Genomic DNA, 15,184 nt, shown 5'->3' with positions numbered 1-15,184 from the left:
ACTTAAATTCTGTCAAATTTTGGTAATGATCGGTTAATCCGATCAGAAGTTATAAAAAAATATTGACTTAGCGTAGTACTGAAGTTCAAAAAAATTTCCACACTTTGAGAGCTTCTCCTGCAAAACTCACTTTTTAGACTTAGCATACTATTATTTGGAGGTGTCGATATGTATGTATATATATATCAAGCTTTTTGTAGAAAATTAACTTATGTTGAAACTGAGGTTTTGGGTATTGTAACTCGCGATCAGTTTTACTATACCATAACTTTTGACCGCATTTCGGTAAAATAAACTGTTTTAGCCCGATTCACCGAGGGGTTTCTTAAAACAATATTTTGAGCGGAAGCTGTGGTCGTACTAATGTAAAAAAATCGGAAAAAATCGTTGAAAAAAACGAGTTTCATTATGTTATTTTCCAATTAGTGGTTTTACAACACAATGTAGAGCTTAATGCTTAAAGGAGAAGTTAAAGAGTACACTTCAGAGTTGAAGTTTCTAATGTATGATTTTTTAATATATCCACTGTATCTACCTCAAACGGATGCTGACATTTTGAAACCAGAAAAATGGGGTTTTTTGAATTTTTGCTCTAATCGGGACGCGCAGCTGGATTTCCCTAAAAGCTTATTATTTGATTATAATACTCGCGATTTCGCATTTTTTAATGTATAACATGAGGGTGTAGCCCTCACAGGATCACAGTAATCTGCGCCCAAACACGAAATTTTTGTGCGTAAATTTTTCTCAAAAACCTATTTTTTTGGTTTAAAATTTACAAACGTCAATCGATTTCCGTAGAAACCCGCGTAAATTTAGTTTTTTTGCGTTCTGAATCTAACAAGCCACGACGCGTAAAAATCCACCCACAAGATCGGCGGATATGATACCCCTCAAATTTCGAAAATTTGCAAAAAAATATTTTGAAAATATCGCATAATAAAACGCGTTTTGGATGTGTCAGTTCTACTCAAATAAATAGATCGATACGCGTGTTTAAACTGCGCGAAAACAGATATTTAAAAACTCTCGTAAATCCAGAGATATAATAGATTTCTTCTAAAAATTGAGTGCGATGCTACATCCACGGTTCTTGATGGATCGCATTGAAACGGCATAGAATGATGTATTTTTTAATGGTGATTATTGAAATCGGATGCGCATAAAATGTAAATGAACTTCGCGGAAATTATGACCATTTTACTGTGTTTTGCACCCTAATATGCAGCAGATGCTACATCGTGGTCGCCATATAGAATTTGACAAACTGTACATCAAATAAGAGGGATTGATTCGCTGTGCTGGAAAATCGGATGCGCATCATGTCATTTTCATAATTGCGCGGTTTATATGCATCTCAAATGTTGTAATATTCAATATAACATTATTTTAACGTTATGCCACCATTGGAATTCCTTGTGATTTGATATAAGGTTCTAATAATATTATCCAATAGGAAAACTATAAGCGAAAAATTTGTTACAACGAAATATCATCATTATTGCGAGAAATTTTGACGAAAATGCCGAAGAACTCAATCATTTTTTCTCCAACTTTTCCTAGAAAACCATAAAAAAATAAAATTAGAATAATATGATTTTAATTTTTTCGTAATATTTTCTTCGTATTTTTGCAAATAACTTGAATACTATAGCTCCGACCTTCACAACTTAGGTTTCATTTTACTCCTCAAAATGTCTGGATGCTGTTATAATTTTTTTTATATATTTTTCGTAAGTATGAGCGCTATTGTTTCAAAAATATGTTTGTAAATACGTGAAATTATTTAACAAATTTGATTTTTCGCGAATCCATTGAGACTTTGCGATTATTTTTTTGCATCATCGCAAAGGTTACGAATTCAGTTCACGATAATAGGATATAACAGCTAAGAATATTAAGCCGCGATTTTTTTAGAATTTTTTCTAATTATCATAATTAAAACAGTCATATCTTTTGCGCGCAACGATCAAAGTTACTAACGAAAACAGATTTGGAATGCTGATTTTTTTCTTAATCTATGTACCAAAAATTATTTATGTAGTATCAAATTTTTTTTTGGATTTTTTTGAAATGAAAAAGACAATTTTAGAAATTTTTCCTGATATAAGTCTATGGGTAGCCTGGTCGGATCTGGTCTGGCCTATCCAATAATACATACATATATACTAAACGAAAACATGCCTTTATGCTTGTGCCTTATGTGTTTTCTTTTTTCTTATGTATTACACGTTTTTTTGTTATTGTTGTTTTGTGTTTTTGTTTGTTTGTTTTTTTATTACCGGATTGGACCTTAGAGTATGTTGTTCACATTTAACATTAAAAACGTACATTAACAACATTAACATATAATTTTGCTTTACACAACATTTCACACATCACGAGATACCTGCCATGTCTCTCGGTAATATGTTTTCCTCTCCGATTCTCGGTATCTTCTCGTAATTGCATATTTATCTACCATGTGTGTGAGTAAACGATGTAATTTGTAAGATTGTAACCTGTAGTTTGATATGAAAAAAGAAACAACAACACCTACGTGCCCAATTAGTCAATCGGTTAGACTGACTGATTGCCAAACCGAATCCATGTAACTACATAGTTGATATACAGTTGCGTTCAAAATTGGAACCAAAGAAGGGTTAAGCTCAGCTCAATTCTGATACGGTGCTTAAGCCACCACATACTATTTTATAGCTCGTGATCGTTTGGGTTTTTGGTTGAAACTCGTGTCAGTAACCACAAAAGAAAGAAATAACAAACGTTCATCGATATGTCTGTCCATAACATGCCTCCATCCGCCTGCCAATCTGTATGTCCGTCCGTCCTTCAATCTATTCTCTACCATAAAATATAAAACCAAACATATGGATATGTGGGAGAAAACCTTAAACATCTCTTTTGCTTGTTTATGCCCTTGGGCACAAACACAGAAATAAAGTTAAATGTTTACATATTTGTGATCCGTGTGAAAAAGTTTTTTTCAGCTCAACTAAAGCCAAGTTATCAATGGAGGGAGTTATTAACCCACATATTCCTCTTACTACTACAAATGGGAACGGATCATTTTTTATGAAATAAAACTGCACAACGTTCTTTTAAAGCTTTCTAATTTTGTTTCTGCTCTTTGTATATTTCTAATAGTTTCTCGGTAGCTGATTTTTCAACATCTAATGGCTGTGAAAACTTTGCCGATGGAAAGCTAACTACATTCATATCAGGGCTACGTATCATGAATGGCGACCAAGTGCCCTGAATAGACGGAACATCTGTGTGCCACATTTTACGTAATCGCATCGTACTGGATGGACCATTTTGTGTTTTCAATAATTCAATCCATTTTAAAATGTCTTCTTTTGTGGAGTTACGACAATTCAGCCATTCACGTTCCCCATTTACTAAAATAAAAAAATTGTAATCTTAAGGCTTTTTAGAAATTGTGCGCACTATTACTCACAATATTCCCCGATCAATACAGGGGTTCGGTGCCGTCTGGGTTTAACATATAACACCACACCCGGATTTTCCTTGGCGAAATCCACGAGACCGTTTTCAATGAATTCTCTAATTGAAATATAGGTATATTAAATATTATTTTATAGTGGTCAGTATAATTGAGTTTACCGCATCCCCTTGCTGGACCCATTATTTTTGCAAAACTTTAAAGTCACCCTCTGAAGTTGACAAACGTATCGACCAAGTCCATTTTGTAGTGGTGCTCGAGGAAAGCAAGATTTAAGGAATAAGTGACTATTTGACATATTTAATATAAATGTTATAACAATTGTAAATTAATAACCTATAAAAATTAGGGAAATATAGTTGCTGCTTCTGAGCAGAAAACGAAGCCGAATTATATCTCACTCGCCGGCGGCTCATCATTAAGTCGCATTTAAACAGGTAGACATGTCAAAAAATTTACAGCTATACCTAATTTAAGTCGTGACGTACAAAAAATATTCACCTACCTACTACAACAACGCTCTCTGAGCGTCCGTATTACCCAAATACGTTTATTCCGAAATCCCATTTAAAACACAAAAACCGCGACTGAAACTTTATTAAATGTTTTCATTCGTAAAACAAACATTTTTCCTTTGCAATAAATTGTATTTCATGTTTTGTTGGGCTTTTGTTTTCAAAATACAAAACACACACATACATACATACAATAACATATCGTACGTTCTGTCAAAGTTAAAAATGTTCAACTTACAAAAAGTATACGCTCGACGTATTTCGGTAGTCCTCATAAGAATACATGTGTTCTCCTTTTTTCACCACATACGCCCTGGGAATACGGTCGTATTTAGGCATAGCAGTTAATAATAACCTGTTAAGGGGTGTTTACACTATCTATGTATGTCATATGAGATGTCAAATTTGCTACCTGTGAATGTTGTACACATAGTAGCTGTGTTCCTTTACTTACCTGAGGTTACCATTTGTTACCATTTTTAACCTGTAAATCGTTCCTTAACCCCAAAAAGTGGTAAAACTGGCAGCAATTTTTAAGAGAGGAGAGAGAGCACATATGTCTTTCTCTTCTACCACAGGCTACCAGACAAATTTCAGCAGAAAGCACATACAACGTTTGAGTAAAGTTTTGCGTTGGGCGTTGACAAAAAAACAACAACAACAGGGCGACGCCGACATCAAAGTCCGGCGTTGATATGTTTGCCGGCATATATTTCAAATGAATTTGAATTTTTCGGCATCATGCCCAACAGTGTAAAAACGGCCAAAACGACACAAAACTTTACTCAAACGTTGTATGTGTTTTCAGCTTAAAAATGCTAGAACTGATTTTTCGACTTTTGCTTGATGATTACTTCACAATGAAGAAAAAAATGGACGAAAAACAGAAGAAAAAGTCGAACGCTGACAAAACTAAATTAAAAACTGTGAAATTGATTTTTTATGTTTCTTTTTGACATTGCTACCAGTAGTGGGATTCTGTAACTTTTTTTCTACCGAACCGATATTGATAATTAACGAAAATTTTCGGTTGAATTACCGAAAGTGCTATTCTGTAACTCAATGTTATCGATACAAAAATTTTAGCGACGAATATCGGTAGAATTACGGAATTTAAAAGAAGATGCACGTCGTTTCAAAATGAAAAGCGTATACGAAGTGTATAAATTATTCTAATTTTTAAACGTTTCTTGTTTTTTACGAGAAATAGGAAAAATCACACCTTGAACGAAATAATGCTCATTCAAAGTTAACATAATTCAAATTTCTAATTAAATTATTTAAATCACTATTGTATATAAAATAAGTATGTTTCTAAGTCCCAATTTACATTAGGCGAGTTTACATGCGGCAATTGTCAGTTTGTGGGTGAGAGAGGGTGTTGAGAGGCAAAGGGTTACCATATACCTCACCTCTCTCTCCATCAAACTGACAATTGCCGCAAGTAAACTCGCCTAATGTAAATTGGGACTAATTACATGTAGAAAAATTCAACTTTAGGACATGTTTATATTATAGCCTTTTGCAAGGTTTACCTTCTCTATAAAGATTTATTTGAAATATAATAGTACGTTTATATATAACCGGATTTAACAAACCCACTGGGTTTTAAATGTCAATTCCATTACATATACGTCAAGCAAATCCTCATAAAGAAGGTTAACCCTGCAAAAGGCTATAATATAAACATGGCCTAAGCCATGGAATTGACATTTGAAATTCACTGGGTTTATTAAATATTAAAAATCGTAGTTAAAGCTACGTTTACATACATATAACTATATCTAATTTATTTTTTATTTATTCCAGTGGATTTTAATTGTCAAATCCATTGGATATACGTATAAATTCTCATAACCCGGCAAGTTCTAATGTAAACATGGTTTAATATTCGACAAATTGGTTGAATTGTTTGAAACGGAAGATTTATACTATGTCTAATGTGTAATATTCGACAAATTGGTTGAATTGTTTGAAACTGAAGATTTGTACTATGTCTACATTTACGAAATCCACTCGATTTTAGCTGTCAATTCCTTTGTGTATACGTCAAATGAAAACTCATCTGAAATCGATGCGATTTCATTTGACGTTTGAGCAATGGAATTGACAGTTGAAATCGAGTGGATATCGTAATTGTAAACATAAGCTTCGTTCCAGAACTAAAAGGTTTTTACACATTTAACACATTTTGAACATTTTTCCCCGAAATACGTTCCCGTACAACAAAAAAGTTGCAAAATGTTCACTTCTCTTTGAACAAAAATGGCGCTGAATGGCTTTCTCTTTAGAAACTTTTTACACGACAAATTTGAGCGAGGAAAAATGTGCAACATGCAACGGCGACTTTGACATTTGTTCCAGATTTTTTGACGTTTCTGCCATTTTTCCGTTCCCGTACTTTTTGGAAAAATGTGTGCGTTGAACTCATTTTTGGCAGTTTTCTCTTTTGAACATTTTACCATTAAAAAAGTACTGGAACGAAGCTATAGTATTAAAATCCTAACATTTAATATGTATATTTTGAACATGAATATTTAAATTGTGTATATTGATCTGTTATATCAGAATTACGTATTATCAGGGAATATGACGACCATCGTGATATTCTTCTTTCTTTTAATGTTGATGCTAATCGAAACCACCAATACATTTTTATATGGGTAGCAACTGTTACGGAATATATCCCATAAAATATTTTTTTCGTACTGAAAATAGTTAATATTTTCTCAGAGATTTTTCCCGCAGTTTTGTGGGTTTCCAAATGAAAGTATCCTCCATATGTCGCAGAATTTTCTTTTTTATGCGTAATGAAATGTATCTCACCTTATCTTTTTATTTGCCATGAAATATATTCCAAAATCATTTCTTAAAAAATTGATTTTTACTGATTTTTTTGTTTAAAATATGAAAATTCTTTTATATCGGTAGACTTAACGACTCCTTTTTTCGTCGGTAACTGACCGATGATTTTCGATAAGTACCGACATAAAAATCGGTAAAATTTGTAAACAGAATAGCACTTACCGACAAATATCGTTAACTATCGACATTTGTCGTTAATTCCATCGGTAGAGAGTTGCAGAATCGCACTACAGTAGTGGGATTCTGTAACTCATTTTTGCTGTCACCGACAAAAATCGGTAAAATTAAATCGCAAAATTATGACTAAAAACATAAAGAAAAGTTGGCATCACTGTTTGTGTCGGTAGGACTAGCGACTACTTTTTATTCATCGTTAACTTACCGAAAATTTTCGATAATTATCGAAATTATAAGCATTTTAATTTTACCGACGATTATCGATAACAGCAAAAATGAGTTACAGAATCCCACTACTGGCCTACCTCTACTTTATTGTACCATGGTTGCAACTTTAGGTATAAACGGGGCTGTATATCATGTGTACTGTGATTTCGATGTTGATTTCGCTGAAATCACGAAATGAGATGATTTCATTTTTGTATGCGAAATCAAGATAAATTTTGCTTGATTCCGCGCGAAATCACGAAACGCCTTCGAAATCACGAAACGACGTCGAATGTAAACCAAGCATTATGCTAAGTTTACATTTACGAAATCCACTCGATTTCAACTGTCAATTCCATAGCTCAAACCTCAAATGAAATCTCATCTGGATTTCATTTGACGTTTAACCTATGGATTTGACAGTTGAAATCGAGTGGATTTCGTAAATGTAAACCAAGCATTAGTATCAAAATTTGTAAACAATATGACAAATATTAGGTGTGTTCGTTTACTCAACAATTTGTACAAATTTGTACAAGTCCAGTAACTTCTTGTAATCGACTAAGGTCTTTTACATTATATTGTAGAGTAAACGAACAACATCCAGTAACAATTTGTACAAATTTTGAGTAAACGAACACACATATTAAATTACTTGGTCTGTTCCTTTACTTTTCAAAATGGTAAAACCGGCAAAAGTAGTAAAAGTTGTAAACTGCTCCCATATGAATTGTATGGTGTCTGAAGTAAAGGGACGCTTTTCGAGTAAAAATTGGTAAAACTTGAAGATTCTTGAACGTAAAGGAACAGAGCTTCTATTGCCTTCGCAATAACAGTTTGCCTTTGTACATAAGTATTTTCGTTCATTTCATTATTTAATTATTCGGCATCGTTTGCCAACGTTTTTAACGATATTGTTGTTAATGTATTTGAAAAGACCGTGAGCAAGTCTTAATACTTATCATTCTGTTTACATTCGTAAAATTCAAATTCACCTGTAGTGGGATTCTGTAACACATTTTTGCTGTTACCGACAAAAATCGGTAAAATTAAATCGCAAAATGATGACTAAAAACATAAAGAAAAGTTGTCATCACTGTTTGTGTCGGTAGAGACTAGCGACTACTTTTTATTCATCGTTAACTTACCGAAAAATTTCGTTAATTATCGAAATTATAATCATTTTAATTTTACCGACAATTATCGATAACAGCAAAAATCAGTTACAGAATCCCACTACTGGGCATGTAGCCTGTACGAACGACATGTAAAACAGAACAAATCGATTACAGTTCTGTAGGTTATAATTATTGTTATCGATAAGTACAAAAACAAAATTGTTATCGATAAAAAGGTCCCAATAAAAAAGTTTAACTTAACTTAACTTTATTGGGCCATGGTTGCAACCAAGGCATATTCATATAAGGTAAATGCATAAATTACAACAACTAACAAATTTACAAAAACAACATTGTGTTGTTATTGAAGATTAATTGTCAAAGAAAATATTGAATAACAGGGTCGTTCCAAAATTTTTTTCAGGAAAAACATAAATACATTTTGAAAATCCTCTAAAATTGAACAAATTTGAATCAAATTGTAAATATAACGCATTCAAAACGCTTGTAGGTAATTTTTATTACACGTTTAGGATGAAAAGCAGTATTTTATGGTAGCAAAATTGGAAGTTTCAAATTTCATGAGAAGACCCCCCTATTCACTTGAAAACTAAATTTACAAAAAAAGTAAGAATACTGCTGATTGTCACTTCTGCCTTACTAGGCGTTTACACTAGACAGTTTGTCTTCAAATACAACTCTGATTTACTAACACAAACATACATTTGTCGTTTGGCTACCAGCTGTCCATCATTTTTTCACAGACAGTAAGGAAGACAAATTTTTGGCATTTTTGTAAAAATAAGTGAGATAATAATTGAAATGTGTTGAAAACAAAACAACATGAACAAAAACCAAATATGTGAATGGAAAACAAAAAGATGTCGATGATTTTCATTCAAAATTTTACAACTGTTTTTGCAGTTGTCTGGACGCCTACGTCACAAAGGCAAGTTTTGGGATTTTGACAACCAATACATGAAGTCAACTGTCCTGTCATTTGTAAACGCAGGGTATATGAATATGCCTTGGTTGCAACACTTATCACGTATCACAATAAAAAAGGTAGATGGTCAATTGCTGCAACAAAAAAATTTTAGTATCAAAATTTTTAAACAATGTGAAAAAATAAAATTTAATTACATTGTTACAATGCTATTTTATATTGTGTTGTTGTACGCTTTTACTGGTATTGTTAGAAAGAGCGAATTGTCAAAAATTGCTTCCTCATACAAATTTCTTAAAAAATACGGGAACGGAAATTGCAAAAACTCCAGCAGAAATGTCAAAATCAATGTATCAGCTAGCATATTTAGATGCCGATGTTGTTGTTGTAACAGTGTTTTTGTTATGTTTATTTGTTCGTTCCTCTGTTCAATCTGGCTCTGGGTCTATCTCCAGTTCCAGAAAAGTGGCTGCTTCGATGGGATGTAGCCACAGATCCACTGGATTTAGATGGGTAGGTTTGGCGGGGCAGTTAAAAAGGTGTTGTGTGTCGTGCGGGTCCATGCCGCATACTGGGCATATGTCTTGCACGGCGCGATCGATTTCCGCCCAATACGAATTTAGGCGACTGCAATATCCCGAGCGTAGTTGAGCCTAAACTACTCTGGTTTGTCGTGGCAGCTGACGCTCCTCAGCTGCGATAGATGGAGGATGTACTCCGAGTACTTTATTCACACTATAATTGCTTAAGGCTTTGGCAACTGCGTCCGTGTGAATGCTATTCAATCCTGCTTGATATGCTTGTTGATCTAGGGGTTCTCTCCTGTATCGTTGGACCTCTCCCTCTAGAGCATGGATATCCTTCCTGATCTCCCTGAATGGGCCGGGCCTACCCACAAGATGGTGATTGGGATGGCTCACACGATAACATCCAAGCAGGTACTGCAACGAAAGCATCTCATTGTGTTGCTTTACAGGAAGAATTTTTGCCTCCTCATGTAGATGGTCCACTGAAGATTTGAGGAGGCACCCTGTCGCTGTTCTCAGGGCGGCATTCTGGCAAGTTTGAATCTTTTTCCAGTTCGAATCACACAATCTCGGGGACCAGACTGGAGCCGCATAGCTTACCACAGACCGACCTATCGCGTTATACGTGGCCAACAAGGTTTCTTTATCTGCACCCCAAGTGCTGCCGGCCAGGGACTTGAGGACCTTGTTCCTACTTTTCAACTTGTCGCAGACAGCTGTGCGCGTTGAGAGGTGATGAAGTCGGGTGGTCTGCTAATGGAGACAATTATGGGGAGATGGTCTGATCCAAGGGAAATGACGGGTTGCCAGGTAACGTCATTTGTCAGACCAGGTGACACGATGGTTATGTCAGGCGAACTGTGACACTCTCCTCTAATTCTGGTAGGGGCGTCCTCATTGACCGTGCAAAACGTAGAGCTATCAATCTGCTCAGCCAGCGCTGTACCTCTCTGGTCGTTTCCGAGGGCCGAATGCCACATCTCATGATGCGCATTAAAATCCCCCAGGACCAGACGATTATGACCTTGCTAGAGCGGGCTAATGTCAGGCCTATAACCAGGGCTACAGCTATTTCTCGGCGGGATGTATACATTCAGCAACTCTATCTCGGCAGCTCCACACCTGACTGCTACCCCCATACATTCCATGTACGGGTCATTAGAGACAGGCTCAAGCGAGATAGGTCTGTATTGGACAGACTGGTGCAATAGGAAAGCCAATCCCCCACCTCCACTTCTGGTGCGATCTTTCCTCAGAACATTGTAACCATCACAATGCTTTAAGCTGTGGTTGTTGTTCAGCTTGGTTTCCTGCACCGCCGCGACCTTGATGTTCTTCCGACTCATAAAATCTACTATCTCCTCGATCTTACCTCGGAGTCCATTGCAATTCAATTGCAAAAAGGCTGCATTTTCGGGGATTGGGACAACAACGGCTGGTGTTAAAGGCTGCGTGTGCGGTTGTTGTCGAGGGGACTGCGGGGGAGTTTCGTAATCAGACGACGAGGGAGTCTCGTAATCCGACGACGAGTCACTGGGGACTGTGTTCACACAGCATGCAGCAACATAGTCCGTGTCGTAGTCCCTCACGTGGACGAGTCCAGAGCAACCCCTAATAGCCCGTTTAGACTAGTCATTTTAAATCGACTCGATTTCTAAATCCAACTTTCAAATCCTAGTTGTTTAGACTAGTCTAAAATGATATAAGATGCCAGTCAGCTGATCTTTGTTTACGTATACATACGCGAATTTGCAAAAAGAATTGCTTGAAAATTAAAAATGGAATGGAATACTGCAAAAAATAATATGACAAATTGCTATTAAATATGTTGTTTACAATTTATATTAAATTAAAGCTACATCCATTTTTATTTTTTATATAATATTTTTCTATTTTTCCGCTTCTGTTTATTTTTGTGTGTTTGTGTTTACAGTTATTTGAAAAATGTAAATAATAGGGTTATGACTTTTTACAACCTCATATCCCAGTGTCGTATTTTGATGAGCTTTTGCATAAGATTAGATAAAATCTTAATTACAAGGTGATTCGATAGAAAAAAGCTCACGCACAAAAAGCTTTCAAAGTTTTTATAGATGAGCTTTTTGGAAAAAAATTTGGAGTCACTTGAAGCACATAAATAACTCAAAACAATCGTAAAAGTCACACGAAATATCCAGAATGACCTAAGCTTTTGTTTCTCACCAATTTTACCGTTATATTATTACATATATATATATATATAATTTTATATCATATATAGCTGAATTCCATGTATCACATAAATTGAAAGTGCTTTGTGCGGGACCTTTTTCAATATTTATATGGAATAAAAATTTTTTTAGTCATAAATAGGCAAAATGTCACTTATTCGTGCAACAGGAAAAAAAATGTGGATCAAATTTTTAATAGGCAAAAGTTGATTCACTCTCGCTACAGGAAATCATTTTTGAGAAAAGGTTAAAAAGTCGTAACCCTAGTAAATAAACGACACATGAACATAGTTGCCAAAATTGGTACAGACTGCAATAGTTGAATTTTTAAGGAGCTAAAAACAGTGTTGTATATCAAAATATTTCGATTTAACATTTGATTTAAAACAAATCCAAGTTTTGAGTTGATTTAATTTTGTATTGTAGATCAAGGTGGTTTTGGGTGGATTAAGCACTTAAATCGAGATAATGACCTTAATCATCGTATAAGGGTATAGTCTAAACGGGCTATTAGATGCACCCACTCCTGACATCTATTGCATCTCACCGAAGGTTGGATGTGGGTGAAGATGCGGATGTGACAAACTGAGCACAGATATATTGGTCCTGGGTTTTCCTCCGTCCCGGCTCGGACCAATAGAATTCGGAGCAGGCATTCCGGGATATGCTGCTCCCAATACAGAAAAACGAAACAAATACGAACATGTACACACGTAGGTGGCAGCCGCTGGCCGGAACTTTGGTTTTGTGTTGTTCCGGGTCAATCCGGTACGAAAGAACCCGCTGCCGTGGGATTGATTTAGATGCCGATGAACATGGTTGTTGCAAGTTTCTACTTTTTATTTAAAGAGAAGTGCAAGTCTTGCTAGATTTCGGAGTAGGGGAACGCATTTTTAGTACTAAACGGGAAAACTACTGCAAGTAGTAATATTTTGCAGGTTCTGAGCACAACTTTTATCTATCAAAATTTATTATTATAATGTCTCAACGATAAAATCATTTTTTATGTTTTAATTTTTTAGTACTATACACAATTAATACGATATATAGATAATTTTACGATAATTTTCGAAATAATGTTGTAAAGATTTATATTGTTGTATATTTTTGATGATTATATTGTTACGAATGTAACTGATAGGTTTAAGTTAGTTTAGTTTAATTTCCGTTAATTTAAAAATTTGAATTGTAACGTAAAGTTTTTATTACGCAGTTACTTTATTTAAGCAACAACAACTACCATGTAGAACTCTCTTCATCATTCTAGTCGTTACATTACCTTTTGTTAATGTTCTTTTGTTTGTTTTGTTTTGCAACGATAATGTAATTATCGTTTAGTTCCTACTTCTTGTATTTCGTGTAGTTGTTTGTTGTTGTAGTTACGTCATTACTGTGCTTGTATGTATGTGAGTATGGATGTTCGCTTAGTGCGAATGTGCGTCTGTGTTCGTTGCACAGATTCGAGTTGTTGCCATATTTCTAGATATTTCTAGACCAAGGAGATTTTGGGTATAAATAGAGTTACGAATGGCAACATTGAGTAGTTGTGAATTTTATACCGAAGTGTAAACATCGACTAGTAAAGAAGTAAAGTAAAGCTGTGTACTTAGCTATAACAGTTAGCTCCGAATAAGTGTAATAAAGTAAATAAAGCATTGTAGAAACGTAATCTAAAACGAACCCTGTTTTATTTGGTACAAATCGTATCGGGGAATAAAACAACGTCTACACGGACATTAGTCAAATCTAATTCCGTAACAATTGGTGTCAGCAGTGAGATTACGATCATCCTACAATGAAGTTTAAGGATCTGCGAGTGGAAGACTTGAAGAAGGAGCTAAGTAAGTTGGAGTTGTGTTCTACTGGCAACAAGGCCGAACTACAAAAACGCTTGTTGGAAGAGTTCGAGCGCCGTGGAATGAACATCGATGAATATGAGTTCGAGAAGGAGGAAGTCGAGTTATCGGCAAAGGGCGAATCCAGCGTTGAGGAAGTTTCGTCGGTAGCTGCCAGGGGTGACGATTTGAAACCAATGCTGGCTATGATGATGGAGAAATTAGATGTTAAAATGGAAGAAAATTCCAGAAAGAGTGAAGAATATTCCAGAAAATTGGAGGAAAAGTTAGAAGAGAACTCTAGAAAAATCGCTAAGGGCATGGAAGAGAAATTAGAGGCAAATTCTAGAACTATTAACGAGAAACTCGAGAACATCACGATGGTGATTGAAAAGAGAGTAGAAAACGTGGAGGTACAAATTAAAGAGTTGGATAAAAAGATTTTGTCTGTTGACGAGAAATTTCTGGCTCAAGATGAGAAGATTCTGGGCATAGAAAAGAAAATGTCGGAACTGGAAATTAAAGGCGGTCCAGTGAGAGCTATTCATAACACGATAAAAATCAAGCCTCCAGTGTTCGACGGCTCTACCTCTTTAAATGTGTTCAAATTACAGTTCGAGACGTTGGCTGCTAGAGATTCTTGGAACGACAACGACAAGGCGGTATCACTCTTGATGGCATTGAAGGGTGATGCTGCTGACGTATTACAGAGTATTCCCGCCGCTTCTAGGAACAACTATGGAGATATAATGGCTGCTCTTGAACGTAAGTACGGTAGTGAACACAAGCAAGAGATCTACCGAATGGAACTGAGGGGAAGAGTCCAGAAGCCAAATGAGACCTTACAAGACTTTGCGGCTGATATAGAGCGGTTGGCGCAGTTGGCATATCCAGGAGAGACACATCGATTGGTGGACCGCATAAAGATTGAGACATTTGCAAGTGGTATTCGTGATCCAGAGATAAAATTTGCGACGTATGCGGCACCGATAGGAACATTTGCAGAAACCGTGTCATTTGCCCTGGCCCAAGAAACCGCGAGGATGCTGGTGAAACCTAAAGCCTACAACGTGAGGAGGCTGCAAGTTGAGGACAACAATTCCCAGACCGTTGTCGATCCGCTAAAGGATGCACTAATGCGTGTGAAACGAGGGGCTGGTAAAACGAGAAAGACTTGCTACAACTGTCGGAAAACTGGACACTTGGCCCGAGAATGCAGATTTAGACAAGCAAGGCCCAGATCCACCTCACCGCCTTCAAAAAGCGACGACCAACCGGTGGCCAAGAATCTGGAAAGGGTGACATCAGGTGAATCAAATAA

The 15,184-nt window shown here is 35.9% G+C and overlaps 2 protein-coding genes across 3 annotated transcripts in view; one reads left to right on the top strand and one right to left on the bottom strand.

Annotated features, from left to right (window-relative positions):
- The first annotated feature begins 228 nt into the window (after positions 1–228).
- LOC141387016 (uncharacterized) overlaps positions 229–15,184 on the top strand; it is a 190,010-nt gene continuing 175,054 nt past the window's right edge. The window contains exon 1 of one of the 2 annotated variants that reach the window (XM_073956076.1): positions 229–1,733. Coding sequence is in view for 1 of the 2 variants with exons in the window: in XM_073956068.1 (XP_073812169.1) it covers positions 454–503 (50 nt within the window). In the remaining variant the exon portion in view is untranslated. The remainder of the gene's footprint in view (positions 1,734–15,184) is intronic. The other variant, XM_073956068.1, reaches the window with a different exon arrangement.
- mRpL43 (mitochondrial ribosomal protein L43) lies at positions 3,094–3,890 on the bottom strand. The gene is made up of 3 exons (XM_073956088.1): positions 3,625–3,890; positions 3,458–3,564; positions 3,094–3,398 (listed from the first exon to the last, which is right to left on the bottom strand). Exons 1-3 carry the CDS (start codon positions 3,759–3,761, stop codon positions 3,109–3,111), a joined length of 534 nt encoding a protein of 177 aa, XP_073812189.1. The 5' UTR covers positions 3,762–3,890; the 3' UTR covers positions 3,094–3,108.

Source organism: Musca autumnalis, unplaced genomic scaffold (assembly GCF_047663935.1).
Source record: "Musca autumnalis isolate F117 unplaced genomic scaffold, ASM4766393v1 scaffold_5, whole genome shotgun sequence".
Lineage (NCBI taxonomy): Eukaryota > Metazoa > Arthropoda > Insecta > Diptera > Muscidae > Musca > Musca autumnalis.
Note: the sequence above shows the minus strand (reverse complement) of the source record. Positions and strands in the feature narration are given on the sequence as shown.